This window comes from Choloepus didactylus, chromosome 2 (assembly GCF_015220235.1).
Source record: "Choloepus didactylus isolate mChoDid1 chromosome 2, mChoDid1.pri, whole genome shotgun sequence".
Lineage (NCBI taxonomy): Eukaryota > Metazoa > Chordata > Mammalia > Pilosa > Megalonychidae > Choloepus > Choloepus didactylus.
Window position 1 is genome coordinate 190,120,547 of NC_051308.1, and position 27,362 is coordinate 190,147,908.

Genomic DNA, 27,362 nt, shown 5'->3' on the forward strand with positions numbered 1-27,362 from the left:
AGACGAAAAGTAGCCATGGGCCAAGAAAAAGGGTGGGCTCCAGAAGCGGCAAATGACCCCAGTTAACAGCTAGCATGGAACCTCAGTCCTCCAGCAGCATGGAACTGAATTCTGCTAACAACCTGAATAAGCCTGGAAACAGATTCTCCCCCAGAGCCCAGTCCTGCCAATGCTTTGGTTTTCAGCATCGTGAGAACCAAAGCAGAGAAACTAGCTAAGTCCACCAGAACTTTAAGATAATAAATCTGTGTTGCTTACGTCACTAAGTGTGCAGTAACTTGTTGCAGTATCAATAGAAAACTAATACAATGACTAGCATTAGAAACTACAATGTGAAACAAAGTAGTAAAAAATAGAGATGGTGTGAAATCTCCAATGAGTCACAAGTAATCTATTTCTACAAAAACTTGCTATTAGTTGGCCTGCTGAATATTAAGTTAATAACTGAACAGAAACAAAATGACTTTCAAATTAACCAGTGACTTTAATTTGATTTTGTGAAAAGTTATAAGCAATCAGAGGTTTCTTTTATCTTTTGTGTTTATAAGTTTCGTACAGTGCAAATATCAACTAGCAAAAACCTGTAACTATGAAACTGCTATGTAATTCAGAAGACATCTTTACACACAGTTACTGGAAGACAAGTCCTTCCCACTGATCACTTAACAATCACAAAAGTACATAACAAACAAAACTGAAATGTTATTAAAATACAAGAGCACTGGAAGTCTGTCTTACCCCCACCCTGAAACCAATTATAAAAAGTGGTCCTCAGTTTCAATAATTAAAAATAGATATGGATTCAAGTGCTCCTATGGGTTAATGTATCAGTCAGCCTGTAGGATTTTCTTTTCTTTTGCAAAAATGGGATAAGAAAAAATGAATGCAAGATGTTCTTGACAAAAATTTGAATAACATCAGATCCTACAATATCTTATGATTGTCCTGGACATAATTAATGGCTATTAACTTTCAGTTTTATTTGTTGCACTCAAAATTCACTGTGATACTTAAAAATACATAATAGAGAACACACCACTCTTCCTAAAATAATATAAAGAACTACTATATTTAGAGTTCACAGTTCAAGAACAGCTTCATTTAACACTCAAAACATTCTACAACCACAGATGTTTGTGAACAATCTTGAGAGAAAGCTGGGTTTTTTTTTTTTTTTGGTATATTAAGGCAGCTTCAGCCGACATCTTAAGAAGTTCTCAATAACATATTTGTCGCAGCAAAAGACAAGTTTGATATTTGAATATTTGATTTTTCAAGAAATTTTAAATCACTTAAATAAGAACACCATAATCTGTGAAACTGTGGCATTAAATATTCTGACACAATATTAAACTACAACATAAGACTTACCTAAAAATCAAGATACTCATCCTATCAGTATCAAAGATATCTATAAAAGAAAAAAGGAAGGGATTTATATTAAATATGGGTATGGTAAACCCAGCATGTTTTAAACCAGGGCCCTTCAATTTCTCACACACATCTGTGAGGTAGGTTAAGTATTACCCATAATTTGTAGGTGAGAAAATTAAATAATTTATGTAATTTGCAGCTGTCACAGCAGCCTAATTGAGAACCAGAGTCCAAATTAGATTTTGTTTATAGCTCTGCATTATTTTATTCCTTTAACAAAATCCTTAAAGGGTTGAAACATAAAGATTGCTATTCATTGCATTCATTTTTAAAGCATGAGACAGTCACCCTTTTACCAAGATGACTTAAAAAGTGGAGCTACATAAAAGAAATAGAAAAATACATTTAGTGAACAACTTCTGACAGTGATAGGGTGAGATCTGGTCTAAAGAACCTGCAAGCAAACAGGCAAAAGCAAACAACTTGATTGTTGAAGGCAGAGCTAAGGAAAAATGAAAGGAATTAAAAAGTAAGGAATTAAAATACAGTTTGAGCACTTTTTGACTAATTATTACTGTTCCTATGATTTAAGGGAGAAGGCACAGTTTTTAATTTTGTTTGGTTTCAGAACTGTGGATCTATTTCTCTTTTCCAATTTAAGAAAATGTTATCTGTCTAGAAAAATGTCCCTTCTTTATAACAAAACTTACATACAAAGAGGGACATTCAGCTGTGAAATATGCATACTTAAATCAGCAGCAAAAAATTTAACCTTTTACACTTCTTCTTGGCTAGAATAGTCTATTCCTCCTCAAAATTTTAAATCAACACAAAGTAGCAAGCCACAAATTAAAAAAAAAAAATAAATCACACACTATGAACCTTGTCAAAATTCTATGTATGTTCAAAAAAGTCTTTCATGCTAGGATAATTTACAAATACTTATTTAGCCTTTATTTTGGAAAGAATGCTCTAGGAATTCCTTAATTGCAACTTAAATGTAATTGAAATTTACCTATCCTGCTTATCCAAATAATCATGAGTTACTTTTATAAAATCTAAGCTGCTTTAGATATAATCCATAGTTACCAAAATTCACCCACACAGTCATGGCTGCAAACTGGCATTGCTATGCAAGGCTGGCAGTAAACATTAATATTGGCTTGCAAAATTAATACAGGACCACAGTCTGATAACTTCGAGACCTAGACTGATTCTTATCATGTTATGGCTGGAGAAGTTTAATTTTTAAAGCCCATCAAACAAATTATATGTCTAAATTTTATAAGGTTTGGAGGACTCTCAATTAAGTTGATATAACAATTTGATAGATCAATAATAGAAACATACCCTATGAAAATAATGGTATACCATCTTATACGCACAGAAAATGGAAAACTACTCTTCTGCATGTGAAATTTAGATAAATCTAATTCAGATAATAGTCAAAAACCATGATAATTTAAATAGGAGCTGGGACCTAAGCTTTCCTTTTTTAAAAAAAAAAATTATGCTACAACAATCATGTAAATAAAATTACAGGAAGAATCATGTCCTAAAAACTTTCTTGTTTTTTTTAGCCACCCCCAATAACTGAGAAGAAATAATTATTATAAAAATTAATATGCTAATCATAAATCAGATAATTACATTTTAGTACATCAACTGGTTCAAATAAACTAAGAAATATTTAATTAACACTACTATGCCACCCTTAAGACTTGAAAGCAATACATCTCTGTTTATTTTTACTACTCAACTAATCAGATGTTTCATTAATTTAGACTGTTCTTCCCCAAAGGAAAAATGGTACACCATAAAGAGCACTGATCACTGCTGAATACTTGCATGACATTACGGCTTTATGAAGATCTTGCTGATCTTGCTTCCTCATCTGGAAAACGGTGATAATATTTCTTTCTGGTTATCTCACAAGGCTACTATAATGTATTAAATGAGTTAGTAAATACGGAAGGGTCCTGAATCTAAAAATCACTATAAAAATATGTGGAACACTTCTGTCACACCTAATTAGTAATGTTTTGCTTAATATTTGTCAAATGGATATTATGTTTTAACATGTTTGGTTTTCTGAATGACTTCTGTCATTCAAGAGGGCAGCTGTATTCAGAAAAAGATTCAAGTATATATCTTGAAAATGCCTCAAATATAGAATATTCACAGTAGTAGAGAAACTCTAATTAAATATATAAAAAGTGAACAATAACACTAATCATATGAAAGGGGAAAAAAGAAGGAACTTTAAGGCTCAAAGGTACCTTAGAGACCCTTTAATCTATTCTTCTCATATTAAGGGTTATAAAAATAAGGCCAACCTAAAACATGACTTACTATCAGAGTGCACTTATACCACTATTAAAATTAATTACATTTCCTATTTAACATGTCATGGTCAATAACCAGGTAAAGAAATGCCAGATTGAAAAGGTTTGGGTCTTTAAAAACAAATAAAACTATGAACAGTCTAGCATTTACATATTGATATTTCAAGGCCATTAAGAAGATACACATTATTAATCAAAGATGCAGTGTCTGTGGTAGGCGTGTTCAAAGGTTTTACATTTTACAATTGGAATATGCTATGCTCATATCAATTCTGTAAACCACACAATAGAGGCTACAGATAAATCCAAATAGTCAAAAATCTGCTACAGTGTATGATTACTTTCTAAATTATGTTTCATCTAATATAAAAAAATCAATTTGTATTCCCTGAGTATAGACTGGTTAGGGAATAAGAGAAAGCAAGACCAAAATCACGTAACTGCCATGGAAAATCTGTTTTCCAAAAATGGGGACTGTGTTACATATAGCCTAACAGAGACATAGAGCCACTAACACTATTATTTCTGGTTAATTTAGGCTTCCGGATTCTCTTTATCAACAGCTAGCATCAAAGACTGCAAACACTAGAGGTTACAAAAATGTCTCTTAAAAGGTTTGTTGAAACCCCCTCTTCCCACCCCGCAAAAACCCAACTTGTAATAGCTTTCCTATCTCCCTCCTTGCGTATTCAATTAGAGAAATTTGTCTGACAGGAATTAGATCTTAAATACAGTGCACTATATAAAAGTATTTAGAAAATACTCACTGTGCAAATTTTAAAGCGGCAATGATATGTCCATTACCCACAGAGCCATAAGCATTAGTCCCTTATTCCTTTTATAAGTAATCTTGTTTCAGTCATCCATCAACACAGAATAAATTCTGCTCCCAAATAATACCAAACACCACCATAACTGCATTAAGAAAACCACTGCACTGGGAAACAAATTGCAGACATACAAAGTATTATTTAGTCTAGCATTCTCTCAAGATGAACATGTCTGCAAGTTAAAATGAAGTGATTCTGATTTTGAAATATATTCTCTCCAACAACTGATAAGGAAAAGGAAAGAAAGTGCTATCTTAATTTCATTTTTAAATACCCTAATTATGGCAATCTGGCACAATAATTTCCATAAATACATAAAAATGTATTTTCCAAGTTTGCTTTCCCATGGAACATTCAAGCTAAGAAGTTTTTATCATTAAATTAGTTTGGGCAAAGCAAGGTTAAACAAAATGGAAGGGCTTCTCAAAGCCCTTATTGCTCACATACATTGTCATACTCGTGCACGTAATATTTCCAAACTACTCTGTGGAATCCTTTTTTCTGCAGAGCAAATCACAAAATATACTTTAGGAAATTCTATTCTAAAACTATGTGGAGTCCAATACAGGACATAGTTAAGGCCTATCTATAACCTAATAGCAGAAGCTCTCCTCTCAAATCTTAACTGGAATAAATTAGATCTAGTCCAGATCTATCTACCACATCCACGATTAACCAGTTTACAAGAATGAAAGGTGGGAAGAAATTTTGGATTAGCAAATTCCTTCTCCCTGCTCATTAGCAATAAAAAGCCTCCTATGACATTATTCTAGCATTTAGTATTCTGGAGTGAACCTCCTGAAATTTCTTTTGCACAAACCAATTACCTACACCATCCAGATTCACAGAATGGCTGTGCTTTAAAAAGTCTGGCATACAAAAACTAAAACTGTGACCTTTGTTTCTCCTAAGATTCAACAGGTATCAAACTGTGGATGTTTGTAAATATTGGCAAGAATGAAAAAAATAAAACTTTAATTTCCAAAAAGCATGGTAATAATCATCCATATAAAAATCAATTTTGATATGAACAAGTTTATAATATCTGACTTATTCGACTAATGAGGCTAAAATGCCACTGGATTCCTTCTCTACCTGCAAAATTATGACTGTTGTCATTAGGAATTAGGAATCAGATTAATTCCTTATTTCTAAAGTCATCCCATTTGTAGTTAGGCAAATATTATGAAGTGGCCCTCTTTTTCCCAAAGGAGGCAATTATGCATTTGCAAAGGCCCAATTTATGCCATTTCTATAATGTATATCAGACTAACACCACAGAACTGCTTATGCCCATAAAAATAATCACTAAAATAATTACCATTTGATGCCACCAGATGGCAGTCTTTCAAAGGTTAAAACTTAAAGCATCTCAAACTGCAACCCTGCCCCCCAACTGTCTTTCCCAAATTGGCAAAAGATTTATTTTGATATTAAGAAGTCAGACGTAGAAGTTATTTAACACCATTTTTAAGATGTTGTACAAAACAATATGATATATGTAACACATTGCAATCTCCTAATACAAGAACTATTTAAAGATAAAAATAGTCATCTTCCATAGACCCAGGAAAAAGGTGGTCTAATATTTCCATTTGCTTCTTGGTAGAAAACACATGATTTCTGGCAAACAGAAATATGTCAAGGCAATGTCACCTTTTGCTTTTAAGAGCTTAATCTTTTTTAGGGTAAATCAAGAAAATGAAATTATTATGATGTATTAAAACGAATAGATAAATACAAGTTAGATAAATTACAAATAATTTAAAAATTAAATACTTTTACTAAAACAAAACATAATCAATGAGCTATTTCTTATCTACCCTGGTGTGTTTAGTTTTTTCAAAACATTTTTTAAAAACCTGCACAAAATGAAAAAGTTTGGCTTTCCTTTAAAAGCACTAGTGTGTGAATACATATGTTTGTAAACAAAACATACTTATTCAAGAGAGATTTTTTTTTTAATGTGTAAGGCTTCCCTGCCCTATCAGATTCAACAGTGACGGTCACATTTTATCAAGCTTTGGAAAAAGTGTTTTCAAACTGAATGGCTAACAACCCCAATATAGAACAAGGAAAGGAAACCAGAAAAACAAAGTCAATCAGCCACTGAGGATCAAACAATGAACAAAGACAAGAGTGATTAGGAAAGGTTTTGGTTGGGGGTGGAAGTGTTGCCATAGTAAAGGTAAACTTCAAATGAAGAATTAGCATTATAGGATGCAGGAGGATCCCAACTCCCTTCCCCCACCTCCAACACACACACACACACACACACACACACACACACACACAAAGATAAGAGTTCTTTTTTAAGGGATTGTTGTTATTTTGCTGTTTCATTTAACTGTCTACTTTTATCATTCTTGGCTAAGCACAAAACTGAACAGAGCAAAAAATTTGAGAAAAGCAGTTTTTGAAGCCATGTTTTATAATAATGTAAATTGATGGAAAAGATAAAAGTTGTTGTAATTCTAAATATTCCAATACAACTGCAAATATTAAAAACTCTTAAGATAAATATATTATTCAGGGAAATCACAAGATAAAACCCTGAGTTGTATAGCTCTTTTTAAGGAACCTGGAAATTGTGGTTACCTGTTACAGGACCACAGCCCTTCTGTTCAACGGTAGACAGTATTTACAAAAACTGCTAGAAGAACTTGGCTTCTGAAATTTTGGAGGCAGTCTTTGAAGATTTCAGCCTTCAAATACCATTTACTAATGGCTGTTTTATTTTCTAATTTTGCTCAGGAGAATTGGATGCATAAACACAGTTTAAACCTGCTAAAATTTAGGAAGTAAACTGGATTAAAGGAGACTTTGCCAAACAAACCACCCTTGGATTGAAGGTGTATTAATCATCTTTCATGAACCCGAAATTTTAAATTAACAATAATCTTCACTGATGTTCACCTACTAAAGATACTGCCTATGTAAATGTATCATAGCCAAAACAGTGTTACAAATGTCTACAGATAAATAAAATGTCACACTTTTATATTTTCAGTAATTTCCATGGCATTGAGTGTCCCTGGAGATATTTATATCTCTCAGTCAGTACTACAGAGTATGCAATACCCAGAAGTAAAACGATAATTTAAAGAATATATCTGATTTCTCATTTCTTCACAGTGCAATAACAGAAAGATAGAAACTTAGAGACAGATCATTAACGGGCTAAAGTAGTGATCAGACTGGCACACATTTCAAAAAAATCCATGGTGTGACTTCCCAGGCGAGGAGGAACTGACGACAAGGTGCTCCCAGTCAAGGAGCCAGTGAGAGAGCCAGAAAGTGAATGGCTCTCCGCAGCTGTGGAATCAAAACTTGATCTTGGTCTGTGTAAGCCAGCAGCAGAACAGGAACGCTGAGGTGTTGAGGAACCAGACCTCTGCTCTACCACCTCATCTGAAATAGACCAAAGAACAATTTATATGAAAGATTTATTTGCCTAGTCCTGCCTATGTACTTATTATATTAAGAATATCAAACTAGTAAATACATCTGAGAAAGAGCCACTTAATAATAACTGCCATATTTCAGTATTTTAGGGGCTGGGGTGGCAATAATTCTGCCCTTCCTCAATCATGGCCAACATTACTAATCAATCACAGGATTTCCACACAGCTGAAATATGGCCCCTAAATCATTTTCAATATTGATAGTATTTGGCATTAATATTGAAATGAAACTCTTATTCCTGCATTAGAAGAAAGCACTTCTTTGACTTGTTTTCTTGCAGTGTACCAACAAAAAAAATCATTAAGATAAAACAATAATGATTCTGAAACTTAGGTGCATACTGGAATCGTGGTGGAGAGGAAGGCCACAGACCTTGTTAAAAATGCAGATTCCTGGTTTCCCAGAACTCATTTCCAGAGATTCTGATTTGGTATTGTTACTGACAAATGGGCTCACTGCCTGGTACGCACAGAAGCCAATACTATGACACCAGAATTTTGGGAAAAGAGTTATATTGTGATGTCAACTGGCAAGGAAATAGGAAGCAAGCTGAAATCTGTCTCCCTGATTCAAGAACTAAGGGAGATTTACAGAATGGAAACAAAGGGGAGTAGGGACAGTGAGTATGTCTAAAACGTATTTTAATAAGAGCCCAAAGTAATTTTGATGACGTGGACCATATAAACTCTGCTATACCTGATGGTAGTTCAAGAATAAAATTTAAATGCTCTGTTTAAAACAATTTCCCTAACTCTAAACTCAGTTCTACTCTTGTTCAATCTAGCACCTGACCTTTGGTTCATTCTGTTTTTATCCCACTTGGGCCTCTGAACTGAATAACCTTTTTTGGTTTACCCAGGTTTGACTCTTGGCACATACTAAGTACTTGGAAAGACCACTTCCCTTGACCCTGTAGCTTCTAGATGATATTCCTAAGTCAAACCCAAATCCTAACACCAGCCTATCTGATGATCATCCTGGCCACTCAGGATAAGGGGATTTGATGAAGGGAAAAGTTTAGACTAATACTAACAGTCATAAAACAGAAATGGAGAAATGTGACAAAGAACCTGAGAACATCAGCTAATTTTAGATAAAATCACTTCCCTGTTACTTCTTATTTTTGTTCCACAGCCAACACTTCAAATGACTTTTTATGCCAAGAAAGCACTTCTTTCGGAGAGGTACTGGGTTACTGGGTAAGAGATATTCCATGTGATTTTGATCTCTTTCATTTCACTTATATTTTGGTCAAATCTAGATTACTTAAAAAACAGTATAGAAGACCTACCCACCATGTCTTTGAGATGATCTTAATATCTCATCAACTACTGCCAAGTTTTATCTTCTCAGAGCTCATGAATGCTTAGCTTCCTTACCATCAATGCTTTTAAAGTCCAAAAGATAGCTTCTGTTGTCAACCAGGTAAAGTTGTAAACTCATTTTTACGTAATTGCCAGTCACTGGATTTTTTCTTCTTACACGAAGATGATATGCATTTACCACCTGAAATGGGAAATATTCTTTTAGGAAAAATGATAAAAATCTATAAAACTATAAAAAGTTTCCCTTCTTAGTGAAAATAATATCAAAAAACAAATAATTAATAGGGGTGGGGATAGAGAAGAAATTCCTAAATTCTTTTTTCAATATTATGTAGTATTTTTAGTACTTGTTTGATTTCCTACTAACAGAACTTTATGTGTATAGCAATTAGACTTTAAAGAGAATTTAGAGGTTATAGAGTCTACCTTCATTTCAGATATGCATCCATTCTAAAAGAAACAAAATAATTTTGGTTGCCCAGCCTTTACTTGAACAACTTCACCTATGAAATACGGAGTAGAACGAATAAAGGGGAACTGACATGTTAATGGTTTACATGAAGCACCATAACAGGTACTATCACAAAATTTAAGTATCACTATTCAGTGACGTAGATTTTATTTGCCTTTTACAGATAAGAGAAAGCTCATATAAAGATGATTCTGGGATTTGAAAACATCTAACATATTAGTTCAAAAACATTTTCAGTAAGGAATTTTAAAGAAATTAGTATCTTTTTTTTTTTTAACTAACTAAAGACTGTTTCAGGAAAAAAAATAGTCTGTTTTTAGGGAAATATTTCATGTATTCATTTCATGTACAACTAATGCCATGAAAATAACTGATTTATTTAAACTTGTCAAATGAATATCTGGTAAGTTTGAATATTTTTCTTTATCCTTAAAAAAAGTTCACAGTGCTCAAGAAGGGGACATCTAAAATGAAAACAAAACAAAACAAAACAAAAAAGATTTTTCCCCCCAAATGTATTCAGATAGAACAGAAATGAAATTGAGCACTAATAAAACAATTTTTAAAGTAAAATGAGGGAAAATATGCCATTACTAAGGAGTAAAAGCCAAAAAAAAGAAATTTCCTCAACTTAGTTGAGAAAATTATTTGCTAACAGAATATGCCAATTGTTTAACATGTATTGACCACTAGCTGCCACAGCCAACTAAACAAAACAAAAAACAAAACTCACCTCACTAAGAGAGAAAGAGAAATGGGGAGGGAGAGAGGGAAAGAGAAAGTATATTATCTGTGAAGATTCAGGACTTTTCATTGTTATGATTCATGCTGAAGCAGATGGGCTATTTTCTCAGGTGATTTTAAGTTGATTACTGTTTCTTGGACAAGAATGCTTTTCTATAATTCAAAACACATAGATTCCCAACGTTACCAGCTCTTTCAGCCTTACAGAAGTTTATTTATTTTGTTTTGAATGCACACAGTATATTATTGGTAAAAATGGGTTAATCAGCCACAAGTATCAAGACATTAAATTAGTATCCAAATCAAAAACAACTTTTTACTGACATCAGTGCACAACTCAGCAGCTCACAGAAGTTTACTATAAAGGAAATTGGCCTCTACAAGTGATCTGGATACACTACAATTTCCTACCTTCCATTCAAAATCCAGCTGCTTCATGGCTCGGTAAACTTCAGCCATAATGTCATACGGTTTGCTTTGACTTCTGATTCCAAGATGCCACTTGGCTTTTTTCACAGCTAAAGATTTGGGCTTAGTTGTATTCAGTGCATCCAATGGACATCTTGCTTTGGGGCTGTCTGCTATGAGAGGAGGCATCCTTTCTGGGTGAGGTTTCAGGCCTGGGGGTATATGCATAGTACTGTCATCCATAAAAGATCCAGTTGGGGGACTAGAGGCGAGGTAGAACTCACTGGCTTGGTTCATTATTCTCCGATTGTCAATGATAAGATGATAAGCCACTGCAAGTTGGTCTTGAGGGTCACCACTGTATAAACTGTTCATTACTTCTGATTCTGTACATTCAAATTTTTCACACACTTCTTTCACAGCCTCATCATCAATGACGTTAGCATCATAGGAGGGGTCTTCAGGAAATAAGTAACTGGGCAAATCTTGCTTAAACCATTCATGCTCTCTAGGAAAAACACCACAATACACTATTGTAAGAATATGATTTGGCAAGACCCAAACAATTCAGATATGGGGCAATACAGCATAATAGAATTAAAAAGTCCTGATCTCTAGTCCCAGCTCTGCCACCTATTAGCTATGTGACCCTGAGCAAGTTAATTAACCTCTATCATTGAGTAACTATAGTTTTTTTAGACTTGGATATTTGGCTGATGTTTTCTCAAAAATGAACAAAATGAGCCTGTTACTTCAAGAAAAAAAAACTGACAGTGTTTGTTGCCAGTGATGAATTTCAAGCTTTCAAGCAAAAAATTAAAATTTTGGATGATCTGTTTCAGCTTCCTTGATCTTGACAGCTTAAAGACTTTTCTCATAAGATTGGTGGTGATTATGATGAACATAAGTTTTTCATACTGTATAATAAAATGTCTTTTGGAAAATCTGCATATTTCAAAACCCATTGTTTTCCAAATGACCAATGTATGAAGTTACAGAATCATACATGGGTAAAAGATCCATTCAGAATGCAAGACAGACTGGTGGATTCTAATGTAAGAAAGTTCAAAAAGTTCAGATATGTTTTCTGATTTGATATTGCAACAAACTAAGCTTTGGTGTAATATGAAAAAAAAATTACAATTATCAGAAAGGCAATTAAAATATTCCACTATTTTCCAACCAAATATCTGAGTGAGGCTGGATTTTCTTCAATAGACTTCAAATAATACAACATATTGCAACAGATTGAATGAAGATGTAGATATGAAAATCTGTCTGTCTTTGATTAGCCAGACACTAAAGAGATTTGCAAAAGTATAAAATAATTTCACTCTTCTCATTTTTTTTTTTTTTTTGGAAAATATTTTCATAAAAGATACATCATTTAGAGTAAAACAAAGAGTTTATTTCTATTATTTTTAAATGAATTTAATGAATATTTAAAATTTTTTCCATTTTAATTTCCAATATGGTAAATATTGATAGATATAATAAAATACATTAAAAATTTAAAAACTTTGATATTCCCAATAATTTTTAAGGGCGTAAAGAGGTACTAAAACCAAAAAGTTTGAGAACTGCCTTCTAAATCTTGTTCTCTCACACTTCTGGGCCTTTGCACATGTTGTTAACTATTTCCAACCTAGAAATTCCCACTCCTTTATTGCAGAATTAGGCACCTACCCCTACCCCACCACATACACACATACCATGGCTAAATTCAGATGAGTATATGTACTTTCTATTTCTTGATTAATTCATTTATAAGTATTTACTGAGGACATACTATGGGCAAAAAGACACAGCCTTTCTCTTCAGAGAGACTGATATTCTAGCTAGAAATACATTAAAGAAACACAAAATTAAATATAAAGTAAAAAAAAAAATACAAATCCTGTGTTAAAGATTGTGAGGGGATAAGCACAGGGTACAATGAGAGTATATAATGGGGTGACTTATTCAGAATGGCAGGTGGGCTATTAGGGAAGCAGGGAAGACACTCGGAATACTATTTAGGCTGATACCGGAGTAACTAGAAGGCAGCCAAGCAAAGAGTTAGGGAACAAGTATTCCCAGCAGAAGGAATAATATATATAAGGACCCTGAGACAAGAAAGACTTTTGTCATGTAAAAGGAACTGAACTGAGGCCAATATTGTGAAAGAAAAGATAATTCTGCTTATATTATAGAAATTGAATCGAAAAGATAAAAATGATGATGATAATAATACAACAGTTCAGGTTCCCACTAAATGCGAACTCCTTAAAACAGGGACCATACCTTATCATCTATGCCCCAGAACCCAGAACAATAGCTATAACAGAGAAAATACTCAATAAACGCCAAATGAAAAATGAATTAGTATGTGTTTATTAGCTACATCATAAGTACCTTATTGCATTACATTTAGTAATAAAAATGACTGAGATAGATTTTTTTTCCAAAAGCAGGAACAAGACAAGAAATTGTGTCGCATGTATAAGATTTTAAAAATACCAGTGACAGATGGGGAAGAGAAGCACTTCTGAAATGAAATGTACTTCTGAAATGAAATGTACTTATCCATAAAAGCAAGGAGAATACAGGCAAAGGTTGTCAAAATCAACTTTTTTAAAACTCTGGAAATTACCCAACAATTTCCAACAATCTGAGGAGTAATTATTCAACAAAAAATGGCAAAATTTCAGTAAGAACAATGAGATCTGTGGTAATTTAGTTTGCCACATTACCATCCCATTTACACAGCCTTGAAAAACAAAACCCTCAAAATCACAGTAGCTGTTCCTGTTTGCTAATGCTGCCATTATGTAAAACACCAGAAATGGATTGGCTTTTATAAAGGAGGTTTATTTAGTTACAAAGTTACAGTCTTAAAGCCATAGAGTGTCCAAGGTAAGGCACCAACAACAGGTACCTTCACTGGAGAAAGGCCACTGGAGTCCAGAAAACCTCTTTTAGCTCAGAACGCACGTAGCTGGTGTCCACTTGCTCCCAGGTTGCGTTTCAAAATGGTGTTCTCCAAAATGTTGCTCTTGGGGCATTTTGTCCTCTCTTAGCTACATCTCTTCTTCAAAATGTCACTCTCAGTAGCTCTCTGGTCCTTCTGTCTCAGAACTCCTTTATAGAACTTCAGTGATCCAATTAACACCCACCTTGAATGGGCAGGGTAACACCTCCATGGAAATTATCCAATCAAACATTTCACTCACAATTGACTGAGTCACATCTCCATGGAAACATTCAATCAAAAAATTCCAATATAAATAACACTAATACATCTGCCCTCACAACACTGCATCAAAGAACATGGCATTTTCTAGGTGACATAATATACAAAACGGTACATTCTACCCCCTGGACCCCATAAAAACATGTTCTTTCCATATGCAAAATACAAACATCCCATTACAATATAAAAACTTTAATCATTTCAGTAATAGTAAGAAAGTACAAGATGCCATCAAAATCAGTTACAGCCATGGTCTGTCCTAAGGCATAATTCCCCTTCTAGCTGTGGACCTGTGAAACTCAGAACAAGTTATCTGCTTCCAATATACAAAGGAAGGACATTCATAGGATAAACATTCCCATCGCCATAAGGAGAAACAGTTAGAAAAACAGGGTTTAAGGGACCAAAACAATTCCTAAAATCCACAGGGCAAACTTCATTAGATTTCAAAGTCTGAGAGTCATTTACAGAATGACGTTGTATCCTTGCGGCTTGAGAGAGTGGGAGTCTAACCCTTCCAAAGGGCCTTTGTGGCAGCCCTTTACTCTCCAAATGCTGGGGTGAGTGCTCCAACATATCCACACATTGCGAAGACCAACTTCTCGACCCCACCCACCTTGAACACTGGGGTGCCTCTCTGCGGCAAAGGCTCTCCCCAGTCCCTGGGGAATATGCTCCACCCTCTCTGGGGCCTGGGGTGGCAGCACTCTTCCTGAGCCTTGAGGCGGAAGGCCCAAGCTCTGCCTCCAGGGCAAACTCACCCTTTCCACGTGCCTGGGCTGCTCTACCATCCCAGCCGGAGACTTCTTGACTCCAGACCTCAATCTCCATGGCTCTGTCTTGGAAGAAATTTCCTTCAATTTGTTCCTTTTCCATTCCCTTCAGTCCAGACCAGCAGTGGCTCCATTTATACAGATGTCGCAAAAATCTTGTTGGTTTGGCATGAAGTTTACAAGGGTCAAAACCTTCAGATAATAGGACTTTCCACAAATCCTTTCTGGATAATTCAATCTCCAATCCTGGCTTGTACTGAAATGGCAGTTGGGTTCTGTGTGTGGTTAAATCCTCACATGAGGCTGTAGCCTCTGGGGTTTCACTTTCTGGAAGCCCAGAATCTTCCAAACAATCAATTTTTGGTTTCTTCATACCCAAGAGTTCATTTCTCAGTTTATCTCTGTCCCGTCACATTTTACTAAAAGCTGCAAGTAGAAGCCAGGCTATATCCTCCACATGCAGTCTGCAGATCTCCTCAGCTAAGTATCCCAGCTCGTTGCTTTCAAATTCTGCCTTCCGTCCAACACCAGGACATAACACTGCCAAATTCTCTGCCACTTTAAAACAAGGATCGCCTTTCTTCCAGTTTGCAATGACACATTCATCATTTCTGCTCAAAGCCTCATGAGAAGTATCTCTAGAGTCCATATTTCCACAGTCTCTTCAAAGCAGTCTAGGCCTTTCCTAGCAAGCTCCACACAATTCTTCCAGAATCTTCCCCTTATCCATTTAAAAAGCAGTTCCAACATGTTTGGTATTTGCAAGCTCAGCAGCACCAACACCCTTCTTCTCTGGTACCAAAACCTGTTCCGATTTGCTAATGCTGCCATTAGGCAAAACACCATAAATGGATTAGCTTTTATAAAGGACGTTTATTTGGTTAGAAAGTTACAGTCTTAAGACCATAAAGTGTCCAAGGTAAGGCATCAACAGGTACCTTCACTGGAGAAAGGCCACTGGCATCCGGAAAACTTCTGTTAGTTCAGAAGGCATGTGGCTCATATCTGCTAGCTCCCAAGTTGCATTTCAAAGCGGCATTCTCCAAAATGTTGCTCTTGGGGCATTTTGTCCTCTTTTAGCTGCAGAACTACTTCAAAATGTCACTCTCAGTAGCTCTCTGGTCATTCTGTCTAAGAACTCCTTTATACGACTCCAGTGATCCAATTAACACCCACCCTGAATGGGCAGGGTAACACCTTCATGGAAATTATCCAATCAAACGTTTCACTCACAGTTGACTGAGTTACATCTCCATGGAAACACTCAATCAAAGAATTCCAATATAATCAACACTAATACGTCTGCCCCCACAAGACTGCATCAAAAAATATGGCATTTTCTGGGGGACACAATATATACAAACCAGTACAGTAACCATGAAAACCCTCTACCTTACAACTACTGGGAAGGGGAGGCAGAATAGGTTTGGAATTCCCTAGAAGTCCTATTTCCAGATAATTATCATTATTTGACCTATCTGGCAATTCCCTATAAACCCTTACTCACAGTGCTTGTCATTATTTGACTTGATTCAGAGCTTACTCACTGCAAACAGCCTTTTCACCAGCGAATTGTCAAAACAATCAGTGACAACTATTGAACATCACAGCTTCCAGAGGCGGAGATAACAGGGCAAACAAAATGCTGACTGAAAACCTTTAAAAGAAAAGCTAGGGAATAAGAGTTCCTTATGGGCTTCAAAAAGCCCTGATATATTCCCAGGACTCAAGAAGGCCACATATACATGCAGGACTGTGTGTATGCCCAGGAGATAATTCAGAGGCCTTAATAGCTCACCTCCTGCACAGAGACTTTGAGGCTCTGCACAAGCAGGAATTGAAGACTAATGCAGAGTTGTAAATTGCCTGCTGGAGCATTGAAAATCTTCTCCAACATGCACACAGAACCCCAACACAAAGACAAGGAGAATTATTTGTTCAATGCATTTAAGGAAATCTCTTTCTAACTATTAGCTGACCACTAAGATAACTGAGCAGAGACTTTGGTGACCATCTATTACAAAGAACAAAGAATTTACAGAATTAGTTCAGGAAAATCACTAGACAAACAGAAGCAACAACAAACAACAATAATAAACCTGACTTCCAGAACTGTTTTCAACAAAAAAAAGAACAACAAAAAGAAGTAGGAATGTATAGCCAAAAAAAAAAACAGAAAAAAGGAGCAGTCAATAGAAATAGTCCATGAGGAAGCCCAGACATTGGACTCTGTAGACAGACTTTAAATTGGTTGTTATAAATATGTTCAAAGAACTAAAAGAAACCATATCTAGAGAAGCTAAAGTATGAGAACATCTCACCAAACATAGAGTATCAATAAAGAAATATAAATTATAAAAGGAGCCAAATAGAAATTCCAGATTTCCAGAGTTGAGAGAATAACTGAAATGAAAAACCAAGTTGAGGGGCTCAGTAGATTTGAGATGGCAGGAAAAAGAGTCAACAACTTGAAGATGGGTCAACTAAGATTACCCTGTCTGAGGAAAAGAAAGAAAAAAAAAATGCATAGAAATTAACAGAGCCTCACAGACCTGTAGAACACATTCAAGCACATCAAAATGCATCATGGGGGAACTTAGGAAAGAAGAAGAGGGGACAAAAAGAATATTTGAAGAAATAATGGCTGTAAAATTCCAAAACTGTATGAAGAAAAATAATCTACAGATCCAAGAAACTCAATGAACTTCTTGTATGGTGTTATAATTGAAGGGTAAATGCAACGAGACCCACACCAAGGCCCATCATAATCTAACTTTCAAAAGACAAAGAGAGAGGGGGCAAGAAGGTGGCATAGAAAGGAGTGGAATTTAGTTATTCCCCTGGAGCAGCTAATAAACAACCAGGAACAAAGAGTAAATAATTTGGAATAACTGCTGGGGGTCAACCGTAAATGTCCACACATTGTACACCAACCTGGATTGGGAGGAATGCCTGAGTTCACAGCATAAAATCTGTATGTAAAAATGGCAGACTGCGCTGGGAGACCCCTCCCCATGGCCAGGCTGAGCTGCAAAACATCACTGTGGTGGAAAGCAGCACTCTCCCAGCAAGTGAATATAGCTCAGACAAGCTCCAACTGGAGTTTTAATTAACAAACGTGGACTGCTGAATACATGCTACAAACCCCCAATAAGCAGACAGAGGCTTTTAGTGATGACTGACCTTAAAGAGCCAGAAGTGTCATCTGTCCCGAGAGGGTGACCCCAGAAGACCAGTGTTACCTCTGGCCGATGAGTGAATCTGGGGGGTCATATACTGGCTATAAAAGGGGGCTTTCTGTCCCTTTCTTTCTCAACCTGAGGGGCTCAGTGGAGAGAGCCTCAGCCATTTGCAGTTCACACTGCTCTGACCCAGGCAGGGGTGGAGATAACAGAGCCAGAGAGACAACAATTCAAATACAGATGATAACTCCCTTGGGGGTGTATCTTCCCTAAGAGGAAGGAGGTGAGGTCCAGCTCTACTACCAGTCTTCCCCTCAGAATCAGAGCCCAGAGCCTGGGGGAAAACAGCCAAAACAGAAACTGAAGAGGCCACACCTCCTTACAACAGTCAGGAGCAACAGGATGACAGGCACCACCTGCTGGTCAGGTTAGGAAAAGCACAGTGGCTAGAGACCTCACAGGAAAGTCTGTCAATTTCGAAGACACACCCGCAGGAAGACTTGAAACTAAATATAACCCCATTCTGAAGTCTGAACCTGTTCTGGTCTGGGAAGCCTCTGACTTGGGTAACCAAGGAAACCAAATGCCTACACAATAGAAAACTACAATCTACACTAGAAAAAACGAAGATATGGCCCAGTGTAAGGAACAAACTGACACCTCAATCAAGATACAATTGAGATATTTTTCCACTTAATGAAACAATCTATTAAAGATTTTCAAAGAAACATAAAAAATCAAATAAAAAAACAAATCAATGAGTTCAGGGAAAATATGGCAAAAGAAATGAAGAGTACAAAGAAAACACTGGGTAAACATAAGGGAGAAATTGAAAGTCTGAAAAAACTGGCAGAATCTATGGAAATGAAAAACAATACAAGAGATGAAAAACACAATGGAGACATACAACAGCAGATCTCAAGAGGCAGAAGAAAACACTCAGGTACTGGAGAACAAGACACCTGAAATTCTACACACAGAAGAACAGATAGGAAAAAGAATGGAAAAATATAAGCAACGTCTCAGGGAATTGAATGAGAACATAAAGCACATGAATGTACATGTCATTGGTATCCCAGAAGGAGAAGAGAAGGGAAAGGGGGCAGAAGCAATGTAAGAAGAAATAATCACTGAAAATTTCCCATCTCTTATGAAAGACATAAAATTACAGATCCAAGAAGCACAGCATACACCAAACAGAATAGATCTGAATAGACCTACACCAAGATACTTAATAATGAGATTATCAAATGTCAAAGACAAAGAATTCTGAAAGCAGCAAGAGAAAAGCGATCCATCACATACAAAAGAAGCTTGATAAGACTACGTGCAGATTATTCAGCAGAAACCATGCAGGCAAGAAGGAAGTGGTGTGATATATTTAAGATAGTGAAAGAAAAAACTGCCAACCAAGAATCCTATATCTGGCAAAACTGTCCTTCAAATTTGAGGGAGAGTTTAAAATATTCTCTGACAAATGGACAAAGAGAGAGTTTGTGACCAAAATACCTGCTCCACAAGAAATACTAAAGAGAGCACTACAGACAGATAGGAAAATACAGGAGTGAGAGATTTGGAACACAGTTTTGGGCGATGGTAGCATATCAGTATAAGTACAGTGTGTTCTAGTTTGCTAATGCTGCTGGAATGCAAAGCACCAGAAATGGATTTGCTTTTACAAAAGGGGGTTTATTTGGTTGCACGGTTACTGTCTTAAGGCCATAAAGGGTCCAAGGTAATGCATCAACAATCAGATACCTTCACTGGAGGATGGACAATGGCATCCAGGAAACCACTGTTAGCTGGGAAGGCACGTGGCTGGTGTCTGCTCCGGAGTCCTCTTGTGCCAGTTTGAATGTATTATGTCCCCCAGAAAAAGCCATATTCTTTGATGCAATCTTGTGGGGCAGACAGAATAGTGGGGATTAAGTTGGAATGTTTGAATTAGGTTGTTTGCATGGAGATGCGCCCCACCCAACTGTGGATGATAACTGATGGGATATTTCCATGGAGGCGTGGCCCCACCCATTCAGGGTGGGCCTTGATCAGTGGAGCCATATGAACATGCTGGCTCAAGGAGATGGAACAGAGTGCAGCTGTGAGTGAGGTTTTGAAGAGGAGCAAGCTTGCTAAAGAGGATTGTCCTGGGAGAAAGCCATTTTGAAACCAGAACTTTGGAGCAGACGCCAGCCACGTGCCTTCCCAGCTAACAGAGGTTTTCTGGACGCCATTGGCCATCCTCCAGTGAAGGTACCCGATTACTGATGTGTTACCTTGGACACTTTACGGCCTTAAGACTGTAACTGTGTAGCCAAGTAAACCCCCTTTTTATAAAAGCCAATCCATCTCTGGTGTTTTACATTCTGCAGCATTAGCAAAATAGAACACGTCTCTAGGCTTCAGCTCCTCAAAAATGTCACTCTTAGTTGCTCTTGGGGCATTTGTCTTCTCTTAGCTTCTCCGGAGCAAAAGTCTGCTTTCAAAGGCCATCTCCAAAAAGTCTCTGTAAGCTGAAGCTCCTCTTTCAGTTCCAATGCATTCTTCAAAGTGTCCCTCTTGGCTGTAGCAGGCTCGCTCCTTCTGTCTGAGCTTATATTGTGCTCCAGTAATTTAATTCAGACCCACCCAGAATGGGTGGGGCAACACCTCCATGGAAATTATCCAACCAAAGGTCTTGTCCATAGTTGATTCAATCACTTCTCCATGGAAACACCCAAAGGATTCCAAAATCTAATCAACATTAATATGTCTGCCCACACAAGATTGCATCAAAGGTAATGGCATTTTGGGGGACATAATACATCAAACTGGCACATAGTGAAAAAAGATGGCTGTGAGTATGGTTGAAAGAGGAAGGTTAGGAGCATATGGGACACGACAAGGAAAGAGAAAAGATAGACTGGGACTTTATAACTCAGTGAAACCTCGAGTGTTCAACAATTGTGATAAAATGTGCAAATATGTTTTTGCATGGGGGAGAACAAATGAATGTTAACCTTGCAAGGTATTAAAAATAGGGTGGTATTGGGGGAAAAATACAATCAATGCAAACTAGAGACTACAGTCAACAGAAACATTGTATTATGCTTCCTTTAATGCAACAAAGGCAATATATCAAAGCTAAATACCTAGAAGAGGGGGACATGGGGGGTTATGGGACTCTTGGTATTGGTGATGTTGTCTCTTATTCTACTTTAGTTTAATGCTATCTTTCCTTTTGTTCCTTTCTGGCTGTTATGTTTTTTTTTTCATTCTTTTTCTTTTTCCTGTGTCTCTCTACCTTCTTTGACTCTTCCTCCTTCTTTGTGGAAGAATTGGCAATGTCCTTATATAGATAGTGGTGTTGGTGATGAATACATAAATATGGGACTATACAGGGAATCATCGATTGTTTACTTAGGATGGAAAGTATAGTGGGTGAACAACAAAAATAACAACAAAATGACTGATGAAGAAACCTTGAGGGCGCTATATTGAGTGAAATAAGTCAGACACGTAAAGACAAATATTGCATGGTCTCACTGATATGAACTAATTATAATATGTAAACTCATAGACGTGAAATACAAGTTAGCAGGATATAGAACAAGGCTAAAGAATGGGGAGCAGTTGCTTATTATGAGCAGAATGCTCAACTAGGGTGAATTAATGTTTGGAAATGGACAGGGGTGATGGTAGCATGTTGTGAGAATAACTAACAGTGCTGAATGGTGTGTGTCTGTGGTAGAAAGGGGAAGCTTAGAGTCACGTGTGTCACCAGAAGGAAAGTTGGAGGTTAAAAGATGGGAATGTATAAAACAGTGAATCTTCTGGTGGAAAATGGCCATGATTAACCGTACAAATATTAGAAAGCTCTTTCATGAACTAGAACAGATGTATGACACTATAACTAGAAGTTAATAATAGAGAGGACTACAAGAGAAAAAATATACCTATTGCAAAATATGTACTATAGTTAGTAATATTTTCACATTCTTTCATCAACAGTAACTAATGTACTATATCAATACTATGAGTCAGTAATGGAGGGTGGTGGTTAGGGGTATGAGAAGATTTGAGGTTTTGGGTTTTTTTAGTTTGTTTTGTTTTTTGTCTTTATTTCTTTTCTGGCGTAATGAAAATGTTCTAAAAATAGGAAAAAAATTAATTGTGGTGATGGATGCACAGCTATATGAGGGTACCGTGGGCAATTGATTGTGCACTTTGGAATTTGGATAATTGTATGGTATGTGAACAATCTCAATAAAATTAAATTTTTAAAAAAGACATACTTACAACTTTTGCTTTTAAGGAGTTAGCTTCTGAATTAACTCCACCAAGGTAAGCAGTACCTGGATGTTGATGAATGTTCACCTGAGACAAAATCTTTCACTTTATATGGGTTGCTACACAGGCAGTAGAAATGATGTTTTTCCATCACTACTACTTGATTTTGATATATGACATAGGCCTAAGGTTACAAAGATTTTCAGTCAAATTGTAAGAACCTCACAATGTACCCAAACTTCTTTTAAGTGCACTTAAAATTTTCTTATATATTTTCTTAAAAAATAATATCAACATTATGTGCTAGACATTGTTCTAAGAGTGTGTTATATTAGGTTGAGCATCTGTAGTTCCTGAGATTAAAATGTTATCAGAATTATAGAAATGGCAATATCACATAGTTCAATCTAAGACTGTCTTCTCAACAAATCCACTATATATATAAAGTAACAAAGCACAAAGAGGTTAAGTGATACAACACAGTTAGTAAACGAGAATCAGGATTTGTACACTGACACTGACTTCCCACTTTTCTCTTTTAACCTCAAGGACATTAATACCAATACTAAATTTAAGGCATGCAAGAGACTACAGAGACATGATTTCAATGAAGCCAGCATTTATCCTGTCTAGTATATTCCCAGCACCTGACATAGGAGTTTGAACAGAGCAGATGCTAAAAAAAAAAAAACTCGTTGAATAAAAGCAGAAATAACGAATCAACAAGCAAAAATGAAGCTATATTTCCTACCTTCTGATGGCTTACCATCTTATAAGATTAATATGATATGTACAAAAATAACTATAAGAAAACATAGTAGCATAAGAGAAATATAGAAAACGTATTATGTTATATTACAGGAGGGACAGATGTCATGGAAGTGATGTAACAATGTGGAATATTACAAATAGCATGTGTTTTGAAATCAGGTAAGTTCTGAATCAGGTCCCAGTTCTGCCTTTTATTAGCTATATAGATTTCAACAGATTTACTCAGCAACTAAAATGTGATGGTCATTGTGACTTTTGAAAGATATTAATAGGAGAAACTAAGATGGCAGCCAGGTGAGACAGGGCGAAAAAACACCTCTGTGAAAAACACTAGATAAAAACCAGAGGGTGACCCAGAATACCGGTTACAGCAATGCGCCAGCTGGACAAGGTTTGCTAGTTCCAAAGGGGATGTATAGTTGGTGAAACCGGGAGTCTGCATTCTGAAACAAGTGAGTGAGCTGGCTGGAAGACCTGCAGCCACGTGGCGGTCTGGGGGAGCCGGGGTTTGGCATTTGGAGACAGACGGGCTCTTTAAAAAAAAAAAAAAAAAAAAAAGGAAAAACCCAGGAGCAGCTGCAGCAGTGATAGTGGGAACCACGCAGTAAAACACAGCAAGAGGGGGCTGGGCCAGCCTCTCGGTGTCTGGCCTGGAAGATAGCCCACTGCAGATACCCTTGGGGCTGGGGAAATGGAGGGAAGAGCCGGAAGCCAAAAGAAACCCCGCGGCTAGCAGCTGGCTCCCCGGAGGGCTGGATAAACTCCTGCCCGGGGCTGTGCCCACAGCCCAGAGGCCCGCCAGTTGTCTCGGAGCTGGAAAGGAGGAACTGTGTGAGGAGGGGCGTTTGGAGACACCCCGTTTGGCCATCTTTGCATCAGGCTGAAAGCGAGCCGGCACGGCCTGGCGGCCCAGGGCTTCCCTTGAGGGATGGTGCGCACTGGTGATGTAGCACGGCATTCCCTCGGCAGAGGTCCTGGAGAATCACAGCTGGGAAGGGGGACCCACTCGGAGAACCCAGGGACACTACACCAAGTCTGGTGGTTTGTGGGACAGTGAGAGAGAAGGTCTGGGGCTGAAATGAAATGAAGGCTTAGACTCTTGCGGCGGCCTTGAATCTCTGGGAACCTGGGGGATTTGAATATTAAAACTGCCCTTCCTCCCTGGCCACCCAGACACGTGCCCCACATGCCCCACATTCAGGACGGACGGCTCCAGCAAACTGAGTTCCCCAACTGAACCCCACAAGAATCATTTCCCCATACACCGTGGGGACAAGGTTGAGAACTGACGTGAAGGGTATAGGTGACTCACAGATGCCTTCTGCTGGTTAGTTAGAGAAAGTGTACGCCACCAAAGTGTGTTTCTGAAAAATTAGATTGTTATCTTTTTTTTACAACTTGAAAGAACCCTATCAAGCAAAGCAAATGCCAAGAGGCCAAAAACAACAGAAAATCTTAACACATATGATAAAACCAGACAATATGGAGAATCCAACTCCAAACACACAAATCAAGATTTCAAAAGAAACACTGTACCTCGCACAATTAAACAAAGAACTACAATCAAGGAACAAAAACATGGCAAAGGATTTAAAGGACATCAAGAAGACCAGGGCCCAGGATATAAGCGATATAAAGAAGACCCTAGAAGATCATAAAGAAGACATGGCAAAAGTAAATAAAAAACAGAAGATCATATGGAAATAAAAGAAACTGGTGGCCAAATTAAAAAGACTCTGGATATTCACAATACAAGACTAGAGGAAGCTGAACAACATCTCAGTGCCCTAGAAGTCCACAGAACAGAAAATGAAAGAACAAAAGAAAGAATGGAGAAAAAAATCAAAAAAATAGAAAAGGATCTCAGGGATATGATAGATAAAATAAAACATCCAAACTTAAGACTCATTGGTGTCCTAGAAGGGGAAGAGAAGGGTAAAGGTCTAGAAAGAGTATTCAAAGACACTATTGGGGAAGACTTCCCCAACCTTATACACAATATAAATACCAAAGCATAAATGCCCAGCGAACTCCAAATAGAATAAATCCAAATAAACCCACTCTGAGACATATTCTGATCAGACTCTCAAGTACTGAAGAGAAGGAGCAAGTTATGAAAGCAGCAAGAGAAAAGCAATTCACCACATACAAAGGAAACAACATAAGACTAAGTTGTGACTACTCAGCGGCCACCATAGAGGCGAGAAGGCAGTGGCATAACATATTTAAAATTCTGAGAGAGAAAAATTTCCAACCAAGAATACTTTATCCAGCAAAACTCTCCTTCAAATTTGAGGGAGAGCTTAAACTTTTCACAAACAAATGCTGAGAGACTTTGCCAATAAAAGTCCTGCCCTACTTCAGATACTAGAGGGAGCCCTACCAACAGAAAAACAAAGAAAGGAGAAAGAGACATAGAGAATTTTAACTGACATATATAATACCTTACACCCCAAATCACCAGGGCACTCATTTTTCTCCAGTGATCACAGATCTTTCTCCAGAAAGGAACATAAGCTGGGACATAAGACAAGCCTCAAGAAATTAAAAAAAATAAAAATAAAAATAAAAATTGAATATACTCAAAGCACATTCTCCAACCACAATGGAATACAAATAGAAGTCAATAATTTTTTAACTGTAACTCCACTATTTACTTCCTACATGATAAAAAATACACAAACTCTAAGGACAAATCAGTGGTTTTGAACTCAGCGTAAAATATGTAATTTTAGACAACTATATAAAGGTGGGAGAATGGACGAGTACAGGAACATAGTTTATGTGTCCTATTGAAGTGAAGGTGGTATCAAAGAAAAACAAGATTGATAGGGATTTAAAAGGTTAATTTTAAGCCCCACGGTAAACACAAAGAAATTATCAGAGAATATAACCATAGAGATGAAAAGTAGAGTTTGGGTTAAGAGAAATAGGGGAAGGGGCAATGAGGAGTTAAGAAATGAGTGTAGGGCTGCTGTTGAGTTGAAGGGAAATTTCTAGTAATGGATGGTGGGAAAGAGCATTACAACATTCTAAATGTGATTAATCCCACCAATGGAAGGCTAGGGAAGGGGTGGAATGGGAAGATTTAGGCTGTATATATGTTTCCACAATTGGAAAAAAGGAAAAAAAAAAAAAAAAAAGACAGTATAAATAGATGACAGTTGAATGCCAAGGATGAACTTGGATGGGATTGGAAGACAGAGGACAGGTGGCTCAAAGAGACACAGTTGAGACATAAGTAAAAGGAAATATAGAATGCAAGCTTCGTATCATTGTTGAATCTCTTGTACTTCTTAGCTGCACTTAATGGGACTGCATAAAAGAATGTTCTTGTTCATGGGAATTGTATACGTGAATTATAGTGTATGTTCAAGGATGTGTGCAGCTAGCTCTCTTATATTCAGAAGACAGCAATACATGATGGATGATAGACAGGCAGGTAGGGAGGGAGGGAGGGAAAGAAATAGCAATGTGATAGCAGGTTAAAGTTGGTGGATTGAGCTATAGGGGGTGGGGAGTCAGGGTATGATGGAATTCTGTGTATGGGGTTAGTATTGTTTTTGCAACTGTTCCTATAACTTTGAATTTATTTCAAAAAAAAAAAGATAGATATTAATACTAAGTCCCTAATTTAAAGGAACATATAATTTAATAGGGGCAGACGTACATAAATTATTACATAAACTTTCCAAGTTTCAGCTTCATGGTCAATAATATGACGAAGAATCAATGAAATGAAATATGTCAAATATCTAGCAAAATGCTTTGTATATAATAACTGTTCAATGATTAGGAGTTCTTTTCCTGTTGAACCATATCTTAGTAAATCAAGAATTCCAAAATATTAATGACAAATTAAATATTGATGAAAACTACAAATCAAGTTGCTATATTATTTTAAGTAGAGAGATGAAAGCCACTATTTTACACCACCTACCTCTGTGTAAACCATACTAGCAGAGTTTTATTTAAATTTTTCTTTTACAACCTTTAAATATAGAAACATTTGCTTTAAAATAACAGAATTGAATAATGAATGAAAAACGTGACATAACTGCAGATCCTGAAGAAATTAAAAAAATTATAAGAGGATACTAAGAACAACTGTATGGCAACAAACTGGATAATGTAGAGGAAATGGACAATTTCCTGGAAATGTATGAACAACCTAG

General features: G+C 36.7%; 1 protein-coding gene across 2 annotated transcripts in view; it reads right to left on the reverse strand.

Annotated features, from left to right (window-relative positions):
* Positions 1 to 1,162: 1,162 nt before the first annotated feature.
* The window catches only part of PRKAA2 (protein kinase AMP-activated catalytic subunit alpha 2), a 114,031-nt gene continuing 87,831 nt past the window's right edge, over positions 1,163 to 27,362 (reverse strand). For both annotated transcript variants that reach the window (XM_037827110.1, XM_037827111.1), the window contains exons 7-9: positions 10,967 to 11,471; positions 9,394 to 9,520; positions 1,163 to 7,960 (exon numbers count right to left, since the gene is read on the reverse strand). In XM_037827110.1, the coding sequence (XP_037683038.1) occupies positions 7,722 to 7,960; positions 9,394 to 9,520; positions 10,967 to 11,471 (871 nt within the window). In that variant the 3' untranslated portion in view covers positions 1,163 to 7,721. The remainder of the gene's footprint in view (positions 7,961 to 9,393; positions 9,521 to 10,966; positions 11,472 to 27,362) is intronic.